The 14,750-nt window shown below is 31.5% G+C and overlaps 2 protein-coding genes across 12 annotated transcripts in view; one reads left to right on the top strand and one right to left on the bottom strand.

Moving 5' to 3' along the window:
• The first annotated feature begins 6 nt into the window (after positions 1-6).
• LOC145727327 (uncharacterized) lies at positions 7-1,040 on the top strand. Of its 9 annotated transcripts, XM_081976890.1 has the most exons (4): positions 7-253; positions 309-414; positions 468-643; positions 693-833. In XM_081976890.1, the coding sequence occupies exons 1-4, from the start codon at positions 161-163 to the stop codon at positions 735-737; spliced, it is 420 nt and encodes a 139-aa protein (XP_081833016.1). In that variant the 5' UTR covers positions 7-160; the 3' UTR covers positions 738-833. The 9 variants fall into 9 exon arrangements, with proteins under 9 accessions (XP_081833016.1, XP_081833011.1, XP_081833010.1 ...); XM_081976885.1 differs by having other exon boundaries at positions 7-210; positions 314-414; positions 471-1,040; XM_081976884.1 differs by having other exon boundaries at positions 7-210; positions 314-414; positions 468-1,040.
• Positions 1,041-2,954: 1,914 nt separating this feature from the next.
• The window catches only part of dsb (scavenger receptor class B member debris buster), a 55,572-nt gene continuing 43,776 nt past the window's right edge, over positions 2,955-14,750 (bottom strand). For all 3 annotated transcript variants that reach the window (XM_081976876.1, XM_081976877.1, XM_081976875.1), the window contains exons 5-12: positions 10,240-10,378; positions 8,215-8,418; positions 7,905-8,160; positions 7,644-7,781; positions 7,311-7,429; positions 7,127-7,252; positions 5,147-5,376; positions 2,955-5,006 (exon numbers count right to left, since the gene is read on the bottom strand). In XM_081976876.1, the coding sequence (XP_081833002.1) occupies positions 4,937-5,006; positions 5,147-5,376; positions 7,127-7,252; positions 7,311-7,429; positions 7,644-7,781; positions 7,905-8,160; positions 8,215-8,418; positions 10,240-10,378 (1,282 nt within the window). In that variant the 3' untranslated portion in view covers positions 2,955-4,936. The remainder of the gene's footprint in view (positions 5,007-5,146; positions 5,377-7,126; positions 7,253-7,310; positions 7,430-7,643; positions 7,782-7,904; positions 8,161-8,214; positions 8,419-10,239; positions 10,379-14,750) is intronic.

Raw genomic sequence — 14,750 nt, 5'->3', positions numbered from 1 at the left:
TTCGAGGCCGATTGTAAAACAAAGTGGTCCTCTTTTGCTGAAAAGTCCGTAATCATGGGAATTGTTACTGTTACTTTAGGATGAGTAGGAGTTATCCGCGTGATCATCAATTAAACAATAATTGTTGTGGTTATATAACAAAACCGCATTTCACGGAAGGATGAGCTTTAGTATTCAGCAGAATTTTGATATGGGTTTTACGTGGATAAGGTATGAACGCTATTTTTGTTACAATGGATTTTGCATATCACTGGTATGGTTATAATTGGAATTTCAAGTAACACAAAACTTAATAAAGTGTTGATTAGGTTAGGAAGTGGACGGTAAAAATGCTGCTTAATTGTGTTGGATTAGTTTTGTGGTCTTACTCAGTAAGCTGTCTTGCTGTATCAACAGCTCAGAGTCAACGTGAAGGTTAGTATTTTACTATTTAAGTACAAACCATAACACTTAACTTAATTTTTCAGTAGTGGATTCAACTCAAGAAGAACCATATGAAAAAGCAGTCACATATGTCAGCAGTGTAATAAACTTTAGCCAGCAACCAGAACGTAGAGTACCTAAAGTGAAAAGACAAGCAGAAACTACTACTCCACCCACTACAACTCCAGAATTCTCAAATGAAGACGATACTGTAGAACAGGTTGAAACTACAGAAAAACCTAAAACAAAAATCACTATAGACTTCCTAGGAGACAATGCTTCACCGCCATTCGGGCGGAATCCCTTTCAAATAACCCAAAATCTTCCAGGAAACCTGTTCAAAATTGGGTTAACAGCTGCCCGAAAAACTGCCCAGAATGCTGTAGATTTTGGTTCCAACCAGTTTACTACAATTAGTGAAGCCGCTCGAAATACTGCCGGTGGTTTTGGTCATTTATTTTCTTCTGGTTCTACTTCGCTGTTTTGTAAGATGTTTCTTGAAATTCCAGGGTGTAAGTTTCTGTTTGGTGCTTGAAATCTCTTATTTAGTTTATTCATTGATCTGTAATTATAGCAAAACTGTTTCTAATTAAATAAGTTAGTGTTTGAAGCAAGAATTTTTTCTTTATTTCCATTTAATTTTCAAAATAAACTACAAAGTTATTATTGTAGCTCAAATGGTTTTTAGGTTTAGTAATTATGTTAGTACCTATTCTAGGATATGATTATCTCAATTTTTTTTAGTTTTGCTCGATATTTCTCTATAAACAAAAATCAAAAACTGACGTGTTCTTCTTGTGGTCGTATCCAATAATTGATTGGCTTCAGATCCATACAATATTGTTACATTGATTTTTTAAGTTTTAAAGAACGGAAAAACTGGTTTTATGCTGAAAAATTTCATAAGAGGTTTCGGTCATCAAGCAAAATTTTCTGTTTATCAAGCAAAAAATTTGATATGTAGTATACCAAGAATTTCTTATTTTTTGGAGAAGACCTGTCAACAAATGACAACAGTGTGACTTTTTGATTATCCAATTAAACCCTTCAACTCATCGTATGTTACTAAGCCTTTTAAAAGTGAAACTAAGCTTTTTAAAAGTAAACTTAAACTCTGTAAATCGATTACAAAATGGTGGCATACTCTGTGATACAGTTATTTAATTTTTCAGCATAAGGTGCTCTATAACTTTTTTATTTATGTTTCATAATCAAATGATTATCAAAATGTTCGTCCTCAACTTCTTCATAAAATGGTTTTATAGTATAAGTAAAACTAAAACATCCAGTTACAAAAGTAGATTTTAAAAGGACTTCATTACCTTGATCTTCTAGTTCCTGAATATTAAACTGTTTTGGGGGACATTCAAATGTTAATTGTAGTTTTATAGCTTCATGAAGAGAAATTTTACAAGTGTAACTTCGATGACAGACTAGACTATATGTAGAATAGACTACTTTAACTTAGAAACAGTCAAAACTGAAACCATTGAAGTGTAGAACACAATAAAATTAATTTTAACTGTTAGGAAGGTTTCAAGTGTGTTTTTAAGTTTTACAGCTCCATGGAGTTTAGTATTATTTTTATATGTTTTCAAACATGTAAAATAATCAATTTTAGAAAAAAAATGCCAAAACTGTGGTCATGAAAGTGTAAAACACAATAAAAAACTGTTTTTGAAAACTTTTTTATAGCTTTATGAAGTTTAAGTTGACAGGTGACACTTGAATGATAGGCTATACCACATGTCGAAACAGTTTTAGCTTATAAACAGCTAAATCATTAACCATGGAAGTGTAAAACATGACAGACTAGACCACACATCAAAAAGGTTATTTATTTCAACTAAGGAACAAGAAAAATGTACTTACACATTTAACAGTAAAATTATATGTCAGTAATCAATAAAGGAAATAGTATATAAACATGATGACCCACAAAACTGTAAGAGATTCGATGTTTTCGAAAATCAAGAATTTGTTTAAAATTTTTAGATATTTAGAAAAGACGAAACTTTAATCCTTTGTATTTCTATAGTGAAACATGTTTCAAAAACTGAGCAAATTAGGCTTTAGGACGTGGTTAAAACCCTGGTATAAAAGCAAATGGACACTCTGTATAACATTTATTCTAAAATGGAAATGGCTTTCCTGAATTGTAAACATGTGGGTCAAAATTATTATATACATATACCTATATTGTTATAATAATAACAGTTAAATATTTCTAAACATCTACTACTGCATTCATGTAATTTTTAAGTTTGGTAAATTTTGAAAATATTGCTTGAATCTAACTTATTACTAAAGAATTGGAGTAAAACATGAAGGTTATTGCTATTTTAGCATGTTTGGATTTAAGTAAACCATTTGATTAATGGAAAATTTCGTTCTACAACAAAATCGTTACAATTCAAGAAATATAGTAACTTTTCAGTAAAACCATTGGTCATAGAGGTATTATAAACAGCTGGTCAAATAATAAATTTATCAAAATTTTGCTGGAAATGAAAAAGAATCATATAAACACATGTATAAAAAATATTTATTACTGTACACCATATCAACAAATAATATTACACCTATATGAGCAATATATGACTTAAATAGTCTGGAATATATTATAATAAAGTCTTTTATTTTCAGGGTAAATGCGATCTGTTTTTCCAATAAGTTAACAGATGCTATTTAAAACCAAATGAAACCAATAGTAAACAGTCTTGTCTATATAGCATATTATACAACCAGATTTTTGTAATTGGTTCATTTTGGGTTCTCTTCAAATCTCCAGTAAGAACAATGTCCATAAAAACGAAGTTAATACCACTAATTACTTTATCCATGACCACTGTTCTTTTGAAAATCAACATAAAATAACAAAAAAGTGGTCAAACTCCATAATGATATTATTCCCGCAAATCAAGCTCGTTAATCCCTCCCCCATTATGACCCTGTTTTAGGTTTTGTTAAAAATTTGAATATTAATGCATCATAAAGTGATATGGACAATTTGTTTGAAAGAATTTTTTGCAAAAATGTTGTTTTACTGTATTTTAAAACAGTTTGAAATGTAACTTTTCGTTTGACGCTATTTCTTTTACATCTTGTGACATACCTATACAAAAAATGCTGGACAAAATAGTATGTTTTTAACAACTCAAGACTAGGCTTAAGTAAAGGGCTAAATGTCCACAAATTTACATTTTATTTTATTGAATGTGTGTGACCCTCTTAGAGTTTTTGTAATTAAATGTCTCACACCAAGTTTAGCAAAATTACAATATTTTTTGATTATCCTCAACATTTGGCTTGTTGTGAGACTTAGCTAATTGGAATTTCACTATACAATAAAACATGTAGCCTAGAATTTGCTTTTTCTAGATTTGGATACAGATCTATAAAAGCTCTTAAATCCTTAAAAGTAAAACATATCACATATTAGCGTATTAGGTAATTCGTTTCTCTCGAACAATGTCTAATTTATAAAAAAGATTGATTATTTACCAAGTTTGAGCTTTTTCACAATAAAAACGTACAAGTTTAGATCTAAATTTTAATAACAATTTTTGCTGGTGGAATATTTTGTTAAAAGTTACCACTAATGTAAACTTTAACACGACAAATCACAAGCTGGCAGTTGACCTACAATTTTAGTGTATTTAAAATTTTAATACAAAAACAAATTTCTTGGTAAAGCAGAATATATACTTTTATACAAAATAGTTATAACGTTCCTAATTTGTACTTTTAGGAAAATTTATACAAAAATCACGCAACAATGCAATAGACAGGTTTTGAATGGGACGTTTACTTCTTTGTATGTCACATTCAAAACGAACTAACTCTCTATTGCATTATTGCGTCATCTTATTTTTGTATAAATTTTCCTATAAATTTTTATTACATTATTTATTTTACGTATTGTATTCTCAATTACAAATTCCAATTTCTAAAAAGTAAATGAATATTTAGTACAGGGTGAGTCAGCCATGTTTGGTAACTAATTTGATTTTGATTAAGGCTTATAATTGTTTATCCCATCCAAGGTTTATACAAAATGTACGAATTTTGTAATATAACGGATATTTTGCTTTAAAATACTAGAGAAAAAGAACAATAAAATTATTGGATTAACTAGTAAATTTAGTCATATTTTTTACATGGTTGTAGTTTGTGTAACTCATAACCTCTTGTAATAATTATTGATTATTGTCTCTGATTGACTCGCCCTGTCAAACTGGAAGTTCAGACATTTACAGATTTCAATTTTTCATTTTTCCTTCTGTAGTAGACTAGATCTTGTACAACCATATCTTTTAAAATTTGGCATTTACAAAGGCAAGACCGGTTTATATGCAAATATTAACGATTATTGGCACTGAACGACAATTAATGGTAGTTTATAATAAAAGGTATACTTGTTTAAATCTTCTTAGTTGAAATTTGCGCTTCAGTTCAAATATTAAATTAAGGAATGTTTCTAAAAATAAATGTTTTAAAGTTGAGCACAATTTCATGGGGATTCATTATCATCAACATCTTGGAAGTCCAGAAGCGTGTAAGTATCTCTTCTTGATATAAATCTAAACAAAAATTTAAGAAATATTAGTAAATTGTATATTTACTAGTTGCTTTCAAAACTCTAGTAATTCTCTCATTTTTTTGATATATTGAGTTTTCAAAACTTTTGAGAATAACCTTGTGCGTAAAACATTCGAATTACCTGTTGGGCATATTTGTCAAAAGACTACTTCGTCTACGTAAAGTTTTCATTCCAATTTCCATCGTTTTTTTGGAAAACATTACTGACTTATACGCATTGGCAAATACTCCCGCAATTAGGCAAATACCGAAGCAAATAAATCCGTAGTTCATCAAAGGGCAGGCGATTTCTGCAAAAGTTGTGGCCAAATACATCCATCGTCTAATTGGGGGAGTTAGTTCGTCAATCCCCTGAAAAAGTATTAAGTAAGTAAGTTTGATAGCAGATAGAATTTAGTTTTTTTATCAATGAATTTCAAAAACTCCGACAACTGCAAAATTGATAAGCAATAATAGATATGCAAATTACAAATTAGCAGGTATAGTCTGCGCCAAGTTTTTGTATAATACGTAATCGAGTCTCATAATTTGTCTACACGTATCACTCATCATTGCGTATCTAATTTAAATAATCATATAACCACTACAAATTCTTAGATATTGAATTATTTAATTATTTCTTATTAACACCTTTAGTTTAGCAGAAAATGTGAGATATTTTTAAAGTCTTTACTGTTATACGGTGGGCGTTAATGTTTAAAGGCGTATTAAAAGTTAGAGTAGTTATTCTTCAAGTCATTTTGACAACGTTTGCTTTGACCGACAAAAACTCGCTTACTTGTCACACTTTTCTTGTACTTTTAAACGTCTATGAATAGTCAATGAAATTAGCTTTCCACTGACCTATAAAAGTTGATTGGTCAATAAAACAGTTTGGCCCCTAGAGGGTGTAAAAGTTAGAGTAGTTATTCTTCAAGTCATTTTAACAACGTTGGCTTTGACCTACAAAAAGTCGCTTACTTGTCCCACTTTTCTAGTACTTTTATAAGTCTATGAATAGTCAATGAAATTAGCTTTCCACTGACGTATAAAAGTTGATAGGTCAATAGTACAGTTTGGCCGCTAGAGGCTGTCAAAGTTAGAGTAGTTATTCTTCGTCATTTTGACAACGTTAGCTTTGACCTACAAAACTCGCTTACTGGTCACACTTTTCTAGTACTTTTATACGTCTATGAATACTCAATGAAATGAACTTTCTATTGGCGCAGAAAAGTTGGTTTGTTATTAGTACGATTTGCCCTCTATAGGGCGCCAAAGTTAGGGTAGTTATTCTTCAAGTCATTTCGACAACGTTTGATTTGACCTTAAATAACTTGCTTATTTGTAATACTTTTCTAGGATTTCTAAACGTCTATGAATAGACAATGAAATGCTTTCCACTGACGTATAAAAGTTAATGGTTTAATGGAACAGTTTGGCCGCTAGAGGGCGTCAAACTTAGGACAGTTAATCTTCAAGTGATTTTGACCTAAATATCTCACTTATATGTCACACTTACCTAGGACTTACAAAATAGGACCGTGTGCACGTATTTTTTTGATAAAATTAATGAATGTTTGTCACTTGTCTCTCTTACAAAATAAGCATCACACAAACAAAACAAAAATGTGAAAAAAAATTGTGGAAAAGATATAAATACATCTAAACAGGGAGAAATACAACAAAATGGAGAAGGTGTCTTTCCTGTAAGTCTAAAAATAAATAATTCTACTGCCTAGTAGTTAGGATAAAATAGATAGTTTTTGAACTACAAATAGGAACTAATGGCTCTAATATGGTAACTTCTGCGAAAAGCAATGCAAGCTGAGAACAATAATTTGAAAATTGTTGTAGAGTATTTAGATAATTTATAATAGAAAATGTTTCATTTGTTTCATCTGAAAACGAAGACAAATGCTTGTTGTTTTTTTTTGCAAATGTGACTGACAGTGGCAAAAGCTGACTAGAATAGACTAGGTGAACCTTAAATGATGAAATCTTTTGATTAACTAAACAAAACATTACTTATCAAAAATTTTGTTGTGAAGAACACCAAAAGTTAGCGTAAAGTTTTACTTGGATTTTCTTAAAAAAAAATCTTAATAATAACTTTAGTACTTACTTCTTCAAGCCACATGATTGGAAAAACTATAGTTTTAAAATTCTTCACTGGGGAAATGTAAGGAGCTTGCTGCACCCTAAGATTCAGTTGAACCCTGATTTTTCCCTCCACTGGCACACCTAATTTCTGAAATTACAGTTTACATTATGTTTTTTTTTAACTAATCGTCACTAATCATACTTACTGGTTGTATTTTAAAATAAGATTGATGCACCTCACGCTTTGGATATAGACCTTCAAACTCGTTTATTAAACTGGGATCAGCATCGAGAAAGTGAGGAAATGATAAATAAACAGGAGCATCTAGTAGAAAATATTATTGTTACATGTTAAATGACCTACCAATTAATTGCTTAACATTGATTCATAAATATCAAGTATACCATCAAGTTTTGTTAAAAATTTCTACTATTTTTGTAATTCAAATATCTCAAAAAGTAACAATATCTATACATATGGTGAAAGACAATTCTAATAGAAAAAAGGAAAACATCAGTTTGTATTATCAAAAACTTACCATACTGACATGGACTAATGTTCTGTAAACCTTTTGGTGGACAATATTCATTTCCAGGGCAGTAACATTTATTATCTGGATTGTCTTTGGCTGAATCTAGCATATTGTCAGATGATGTGTACAAATCGTATGCTATATCTAAAGAAGAAAGCAAATATAAAACACACAAAAACCATTCCAAAAAGAGTGTTTCCTAAACAAACTTTACAAATTGACCTACCTGTAGTAACTATTAAAAGTAAGTGAATATAACAATTTTACCATGTTTTCGTCCAGATTCGCGATACTGCATTGGAAAAGTCCTACAAATATCCTTATCGTATAAATAAACAGTATCTTTCTTTGTGTAATATCGAGGCGGAAAAAAGGACCCTTCACTAGCATTGATTTCATTACAGGGTGGCTCGTTCCAATATGGTAGCGACTTTTTCCCATCAAGGCTAGCTATTAACCCAAAATCTTGCATTCCCGTCACTCCTGTATATACGTTTTGCACTTCTGGTAAAGTTCCATTTCGCTGCAAAAATATGTTTCAGTTTGAATAAAATTTTGGAAAAAGGTCAAAACTTACGGAAATCAACAATCCCATTTTAGTTTGGGGTTTTTTCCGTTTCGGGTAAAATTGGTGAGCTAGTGAAACTAAACTATCGTCGTAACCAAAAACCAGCTCGTCCGCTGTAACACTGACGAAAGGGCTAAGGGAGCCCATACTTAGCATGACCGAGATGGCTCTTTGTACAAACCAGCCCAAGTTGTTGGATTGTGATGATAAAGTCTTTAAGAAAAATTGAAAACCGTCAATAATTATTACATTAAGTAATAACAAGTATTTTACAATGTAGATTCAGTCATTTCAGTCACACAGCTTTCATATCACAAAATTTGTAAAATAATTTTAATTTGTTTTCCTCCTCTTTCCTAGTATGAAAAATAATTAAGCGACTAAGCAAATGCGTTCTAAATAGTTCAAAAGAAGTGTACTATTACTGTATAGTATGTAAATTCAAAAATTCAAAAATTTGTAAAAAAGCAAATTTGATACTAGGTTTATAATTTCCCCTCTGCACGGTTATTGTATAAGTTGTTCCATTTAAAAGCAGTTAAATCAAAACAAACAAACAAACAAGTGATGCTTCTTAAGAATATTCTAGAAAAAATTTGTTTGGAATTTTGTCTTAAATGACTAATTTCGGTAATTAATTACTGATTTTACAAATGTCATTTTAGTAGCCCAAATTTACTAGAATAAGTAAAAACGTTTTGAAATATCCGGTATGACAAAAGCAGATAGCAAAATTTGAGGCACATTAAGGTGCGTACGTGGTAAAAATTTCAGATTTTTAACTTAAATGGTTTTTGAGATACTTGTAAAAATGTCCGGAAAAAACAGCGAAAACAAAATCGAATTTTTATCTATTTTGTTTAGCTATACTACTATTTTGACACAAGGGGCATTAAAAGTAGCATAAAAAGACAATTTTGTTGTGTAAACACCAATAAGGCTGCAGTTGATATGATAACCCAATCGAAAGCCTTAGAAGCCTATAGGGCTGCAGATCGGCAATAAATGGGGCGCTCACGTGACATTGAGCAAACTAAGTCTTTCAATTTGGCCTCCAGAAGGCGTCAAAATCAATGCTCTAAAAAGATTTTAAAATATCCGTAGAATGTTAATCTCTTAATGTAAAATGACATTTGTAAACTTGGTAGAAATCTAAAATTAGCCTTTTAAGGTCAAAAAGTTTTGTAGATTACCAGAAACAGATACTTCGGACTTTAAATATGATATGGACACGTTTTCGAAGAAAAGAGTTTAATTATCTTCATCTACAACAAAAAAAATTGTTAATTTCGTAATCTCTCTATATAAAAAAATTAAATTTGTAATTTGTCAATATGACGCTCATAAGAAAAATGTAAGTTGATGATGGTAACCAAAAACCGAAACATCGGATATCAAAATATGATATTGAAGAAGAGGAAAAGTGTCGTTTATTTCCCGTTATCTCATCAAATAAATCAACAAAAAAATAACTTTTATGCATTTTCTAGAGGGCGCCACTTGCAGCTTTATATTCTCATGTAATACTACTTTTTGATCTGTCATAAAAGTGAGTATTTTTATTTCTATAGATTATTATCCAGATCATTATCCCGCCCGGTATATATTTTTTTTCTATCCAAAATATTCTTCTTTACTCAGATTTGTGAATAAGAGAAGCAAAAAATGGTAACAGGTTAGTTGTTTTAGGTTTTTGTATCAAATTACTTATCCGTGGTATATTTGAAACAGTTTCAGCTTTTGAGAAAATTATTTAAGATCAATATTAATTTTAATTTTTATTTTATTTTTTTTTTTTTGATTTAATTTTTGTTTTGTTAATATAAGTTGAATCATTAATAAATAAGTTACAAATAGTTAAACAAAACAACAGCTAATAAAATAGCAAACATTTTGATTTTCTACTCTTTTTTTGGATGAACAGTTTATGTCATAAAATTTGTGTTAATTACATAATAATATTTAAACATTTTTTTAATATCAAAAGCCGGTCATATTTAATAAAAATAAACATTATTGAATAAAAAAACTTACCAGCAAAGGAATATTTGGCACTGTGATTTTCAAATCTTTGTCGACGCTTAAATCAGGTACAAATTTCAAGATTTTTTTGTGCTGATACGACAATGTACCGTTATCATGGAACTTTATGTTAACTTTTTCCATGTCCTCCCTGAAACAAAAAATCACTAATTTAATGTATGCAAAAGGCAGAAACGCAAGAAAAAGTTAGGTATACAAATAAGAAATCCTTAAAACAGAGTCTAATAAAGATTAAAGAAAATACTTATAAGGACAGGATGTAATTTGCCACCAGTGGTGCATAATTAAAGATTTCAAATGTTCACATATTCTAAAACTGCATAAAAATGTTATATGTCCGTATTACAGAAATCACTTTTCACAACCTTTTCCGGTAATTAGCAACTAATATTAGATGACAGGAAAATGGTCAATTTAAGTGTGTAAATAATGCTAACGTTATAACAACTATTAAGTACAAAAAAATAACAATAAATGTAATAATTGCGTTTAAAATTGTTGGCGTGTAATTTAGTTTGCGGTTTGCGTTTGTTTGCGTAAAGACTGGATAACACTTAATTACACCAAAATGTATGGGACTTGTTTGTGTCAGTAAATCACAGAATTATAATGTTTTGGAACTTTTATTTGCCAATTATTAACATCTTGTAGTGCGAAATGACCATTCATTTTTGTGGTTTGTCAGTAATATTGTGGTTACAAGCATCAATATGGTTTATTAGTAGGGTGACCAACGCAATTTACCACTATTAAAAACAGAAGCTATGATTTGTTGTTGTCATAATTTCAACCTTAATAAAATAGGTACCTACAAGTATAAATCAAGTATAATACCTACTCGTACATATAGAAGTAGTCAAACAAGAAGGAAGAATTTTAATTTTGGCTAACTAATAAATTATGTTTAACACGTAATTTAGACAGGCTTATGTTTAAACAGCTTGAGAACATAAAACTTGTTGATTTTTTTATATTGTAGAACTTTATTTAATGGTTCACCATATTTTGCTAACGCTTTATTAGAATATTAATATTACCACTTAACAGGAGCTTAAATCGATTTAATAGTTCTGATGTATTTTTTATATACTTAATCTTTGTTTATAGTCAATTTATATTTTGTTCTGTCAAATTTTAATAATCATTGAATGGAAGTATAAAAAAAGGAAGAAAGGAAGCTGTTCTTCTTCTTCAAGTGTCTATTCGTTCCGAATTCTCCTGGATATGACAACTGTGTTCACGGCTTCTTTAAATAGTTCGGTAGTAGCTTTTGAGCACCATGTTCTTGAGTTTTCTTCTTGGTGGTCTTCTGACATAAACTTTTCCTTGGAGAACGGACTTTAAAAGGTGATATTTGCTTTCGTTCCTCATGATATGTCCCGAAATACTCAAGCTTTCTGCTTCTGATGGTGTTCATTACTTCCAAGTCTTTCTTCATTTTCTCGATCACTGCTCTGGTGTTCACTCTGTCCACCCATAATATTCTCCTGTAAAGCCACATTTTGAAGGCCTTGATTAATTTCCACAATTCCATCCCACAGAAAAGAATCGAGAAAATATAGCATCAGTCTGATTTTGATGTTTATGTTGAGGTGGTTGAACAGTTTAGCCTTTTGGTTGAAAGCGGCTCTTGTTTTCTCTATTCTACACCTGATTTCCTGTGAGTGGTCTCAATTATCATTGATCACGTTTCCCAGGTAGGTAAACTGTGCTTCTCTCTCTATTGGTGCGTTCTTGTTTATTAAGCCATATTTACAGCTGACTTTTTTTTATTTTGTTCATTACTTCTGGTAAGTCGTTCATTTTGTCAGTAAAAATGCAGCCTTAACTCCTTGAAGAATGTTTGCTGTGTTGGTTTGTTCTTCCATGTGGCTTTACCTTACCTTTCTAATGTTTCAGGCTTGTCTAGCCATAGGTCACCGAGAGAAAACTGGATGGGGCAGTTCGGGCATGTCAGGAGGTGTTCCATTGTCTGTGCTGGGCCACAGTCAGGTAGGGTCTATCTGATCAAGTTTGCTTTTACAGTTTTAGTTTTAAAGCCACTTAAGACACCACTGAGTGCTTCCTCCAAGAGAGGATAGTTGCAGGTGGTTTATCCAACGGATCTTTAAGAAAACGGAGTCTAGATTTTAGTCTGTAAGATGATGGACAGCTGATGGTGAGAGTGGAAGAGAGTTCTCCTCGTAATGTGGCTAAAGTACCCTCCAGCTTTGCTTTTGATTGATAGTTTTTGGTAGTTTCGTAGATCTTGGGCAGTAGCTTACGTTTACTGTGTACTGTTTACCAAGACAATCCTAATTATAAGTTCCTCTTTAAAGCCGTCCTCAATGTGCTCAGTGAGAGCAAGGACTTGGTTAGTACAAGATTTGCCTTGTCTGAAGCCAGCATGTTGGGGGATAATTCTTGAGTGCCGGACGTTGCCAATCCGGTTCCAAGTTAACCTCTCGGAGATCTTGAAGAGATGACAAAGCAGAGAGATTGATTGATAGCTCTTTGGTGAATCAGAATCATTTTCCGGCTTCAGAAACGCCACTCCTTTGGCCTTTTTCCATGGTTTAGCTATTTTCAGATTAAAGAGTTCCAATACCCATTCTTCAGCATCCAAACCGAAGTGCTTAATTTGCTCTATCCACATATCATCCACACCATCCGCCTTACCGTTCTTCAATAAATTTATACCCACATTGATTTCCTTGACCGTGAAAGGGGAGGAAAGTGGCTGTTTTCTGTATCGATGTTGTTGTTCTTGGTGAATTTACCGTTTAGAAGTAGTTGGTGGGCGACTTGGTTAGCTGTTACTTTACCCGGTATGTTCTGCGTTGGATCACAATCAAGTTTTGTTATGTCTTCCATGTTAATTTTAATACTTGTAGACAGAAAAGTGCATCTCTTATACACATCCCTTCCATAAATCCAAATTGTGTATGTGACTCTCATCGCAGATCCTACATATTCTTCGATGAATAAGACTAATTGTTCTGTAGTCTCTGTATCTTTGGTAACATGCATTCTTTTGGAATGCTACCAGTAATGTAGATGTTATTTAAAATGCCAGTCAGGACTCATTGTCAAGAAGCCTGAGGAATTCCGAATGTACTCCATCTAGTTTCTCTAACATCTTTTCTATCCACAATTAGGTCTCCTGCATCATTTACAACTTTTCCCACAATTTTCTGTTTGAATTTTTCCGTAACTGTTCTCACTTTTCTATGTACGAATGTACATTAGACTCATCAAATCTGCTTTGCAAATGTCTTTCCTGGCATTTTTCATCCACTTCTTGTTGTTTGACCTCGAGAATATTCCTCTATATGTCTCTTTGTATGCTTTTGTATGTTGAGGAACTGCTCGTTTGTTTTCTCGGTTCTTCCATGAGTAACAAAATTTCTTCCATGATTTATGTTTCGTTCCATCATTCTTGAGGAACCTATCTTTGACATTAGTTGTTGTTTCAGCAAGTATCATTATTTGTTCTTCTGTGTTATCTCTCCTCCGCAGTCAGTCTGCATTTGTCTTTGTCCTTCTTTACTTGGTTCTATACTGTGTCGTTTTTAAGTATTCTACCTATTTTGGTTTTATTGTTTTATGTATTATCTTAAACTGAGTTTTATATTCTCCAAGAAGTGAATTGTGGTCCGACTGTATGTTTGCACCTACGCTTGTAAAGCTGTTTCTATATCTTCGATTTATTAAGACATAATCTATCAAATGATATGCTCTACTCCATCGTCTCTGGGAGAAGTTCAGGTGTATAGTCGTCTATCTGGTAACTCCAGGTTTTTACCAAGTCGTGTTCGGATGCAAATACGCATTTGGAAGAAATGTTTAAGAAGTCCTGAAAGTCCCCAATTTACCATCAATAGCAGTACCAATCTCCTTCATTACATTATAGAGAATCTTGCCTAAAGAAAACTAACTAATATAATAGGTAATAAACAAGTTTTTTTCGGTATAATATGATATGATAACAAATTATTATCTAAACATAACTATTTGAATAGAACATGTGACAAACATGCAAAAACTGTAATATTGCCAAAACAGGAAGGCCTTTTCTAGTTCTCAGTGAAGAATTGAATACTGGTACCATTTGCAATTACATTTACTACATGACGTAATGTCGCATTTTACTTATACTACGCTAACAATAGGATTTTTTTCGTATGGAAGAATTCAATGTTTATAGGCACCAATCATGCAATAAACGATATAAGAACAATTATCAATTTTGAATCGATGTGTTTATATTAAATACATCAAACAAATGCTCATGGGAATGTAGCACATTTTTGCTTCATGTTGATTGTAATTTGTAATGAGTGTTGTCAAAAGATTTATTACCTACCGATTACAATTACTCATCTTTTTATAATAGACATTTTATTATGAATGTTGCATAACATGCAATTGTTGTTGACTAATTTTATGGTTTAAACAATACGTAATTTCACCAGTCTCACTTTAATATATTTGATTTTCTAATGCTTAACGGTTATTGCTTT

The sequence above is a fragment of the Ips typographus genome, linkage group LG3, assembly GCF_016097725.1.
Source record: "Ips typographus isolate SLU linkage group LG3, UJ_Ityp_2.0, whole genome shotgun sequence".
In the NCBI taxonomy this organism is placed as follows: domain Eukaryota; kingdom Metazoa; phylum Arthropoda; class Insecta; order Coleoptera; family Curculionidae; genus Ips; species Ips typographus.
The sequence above is the reverse complement of the archived record's forward strand: the minus strand, read 5'-3'. Positions and strand labels throughout refer to the sequence as shown.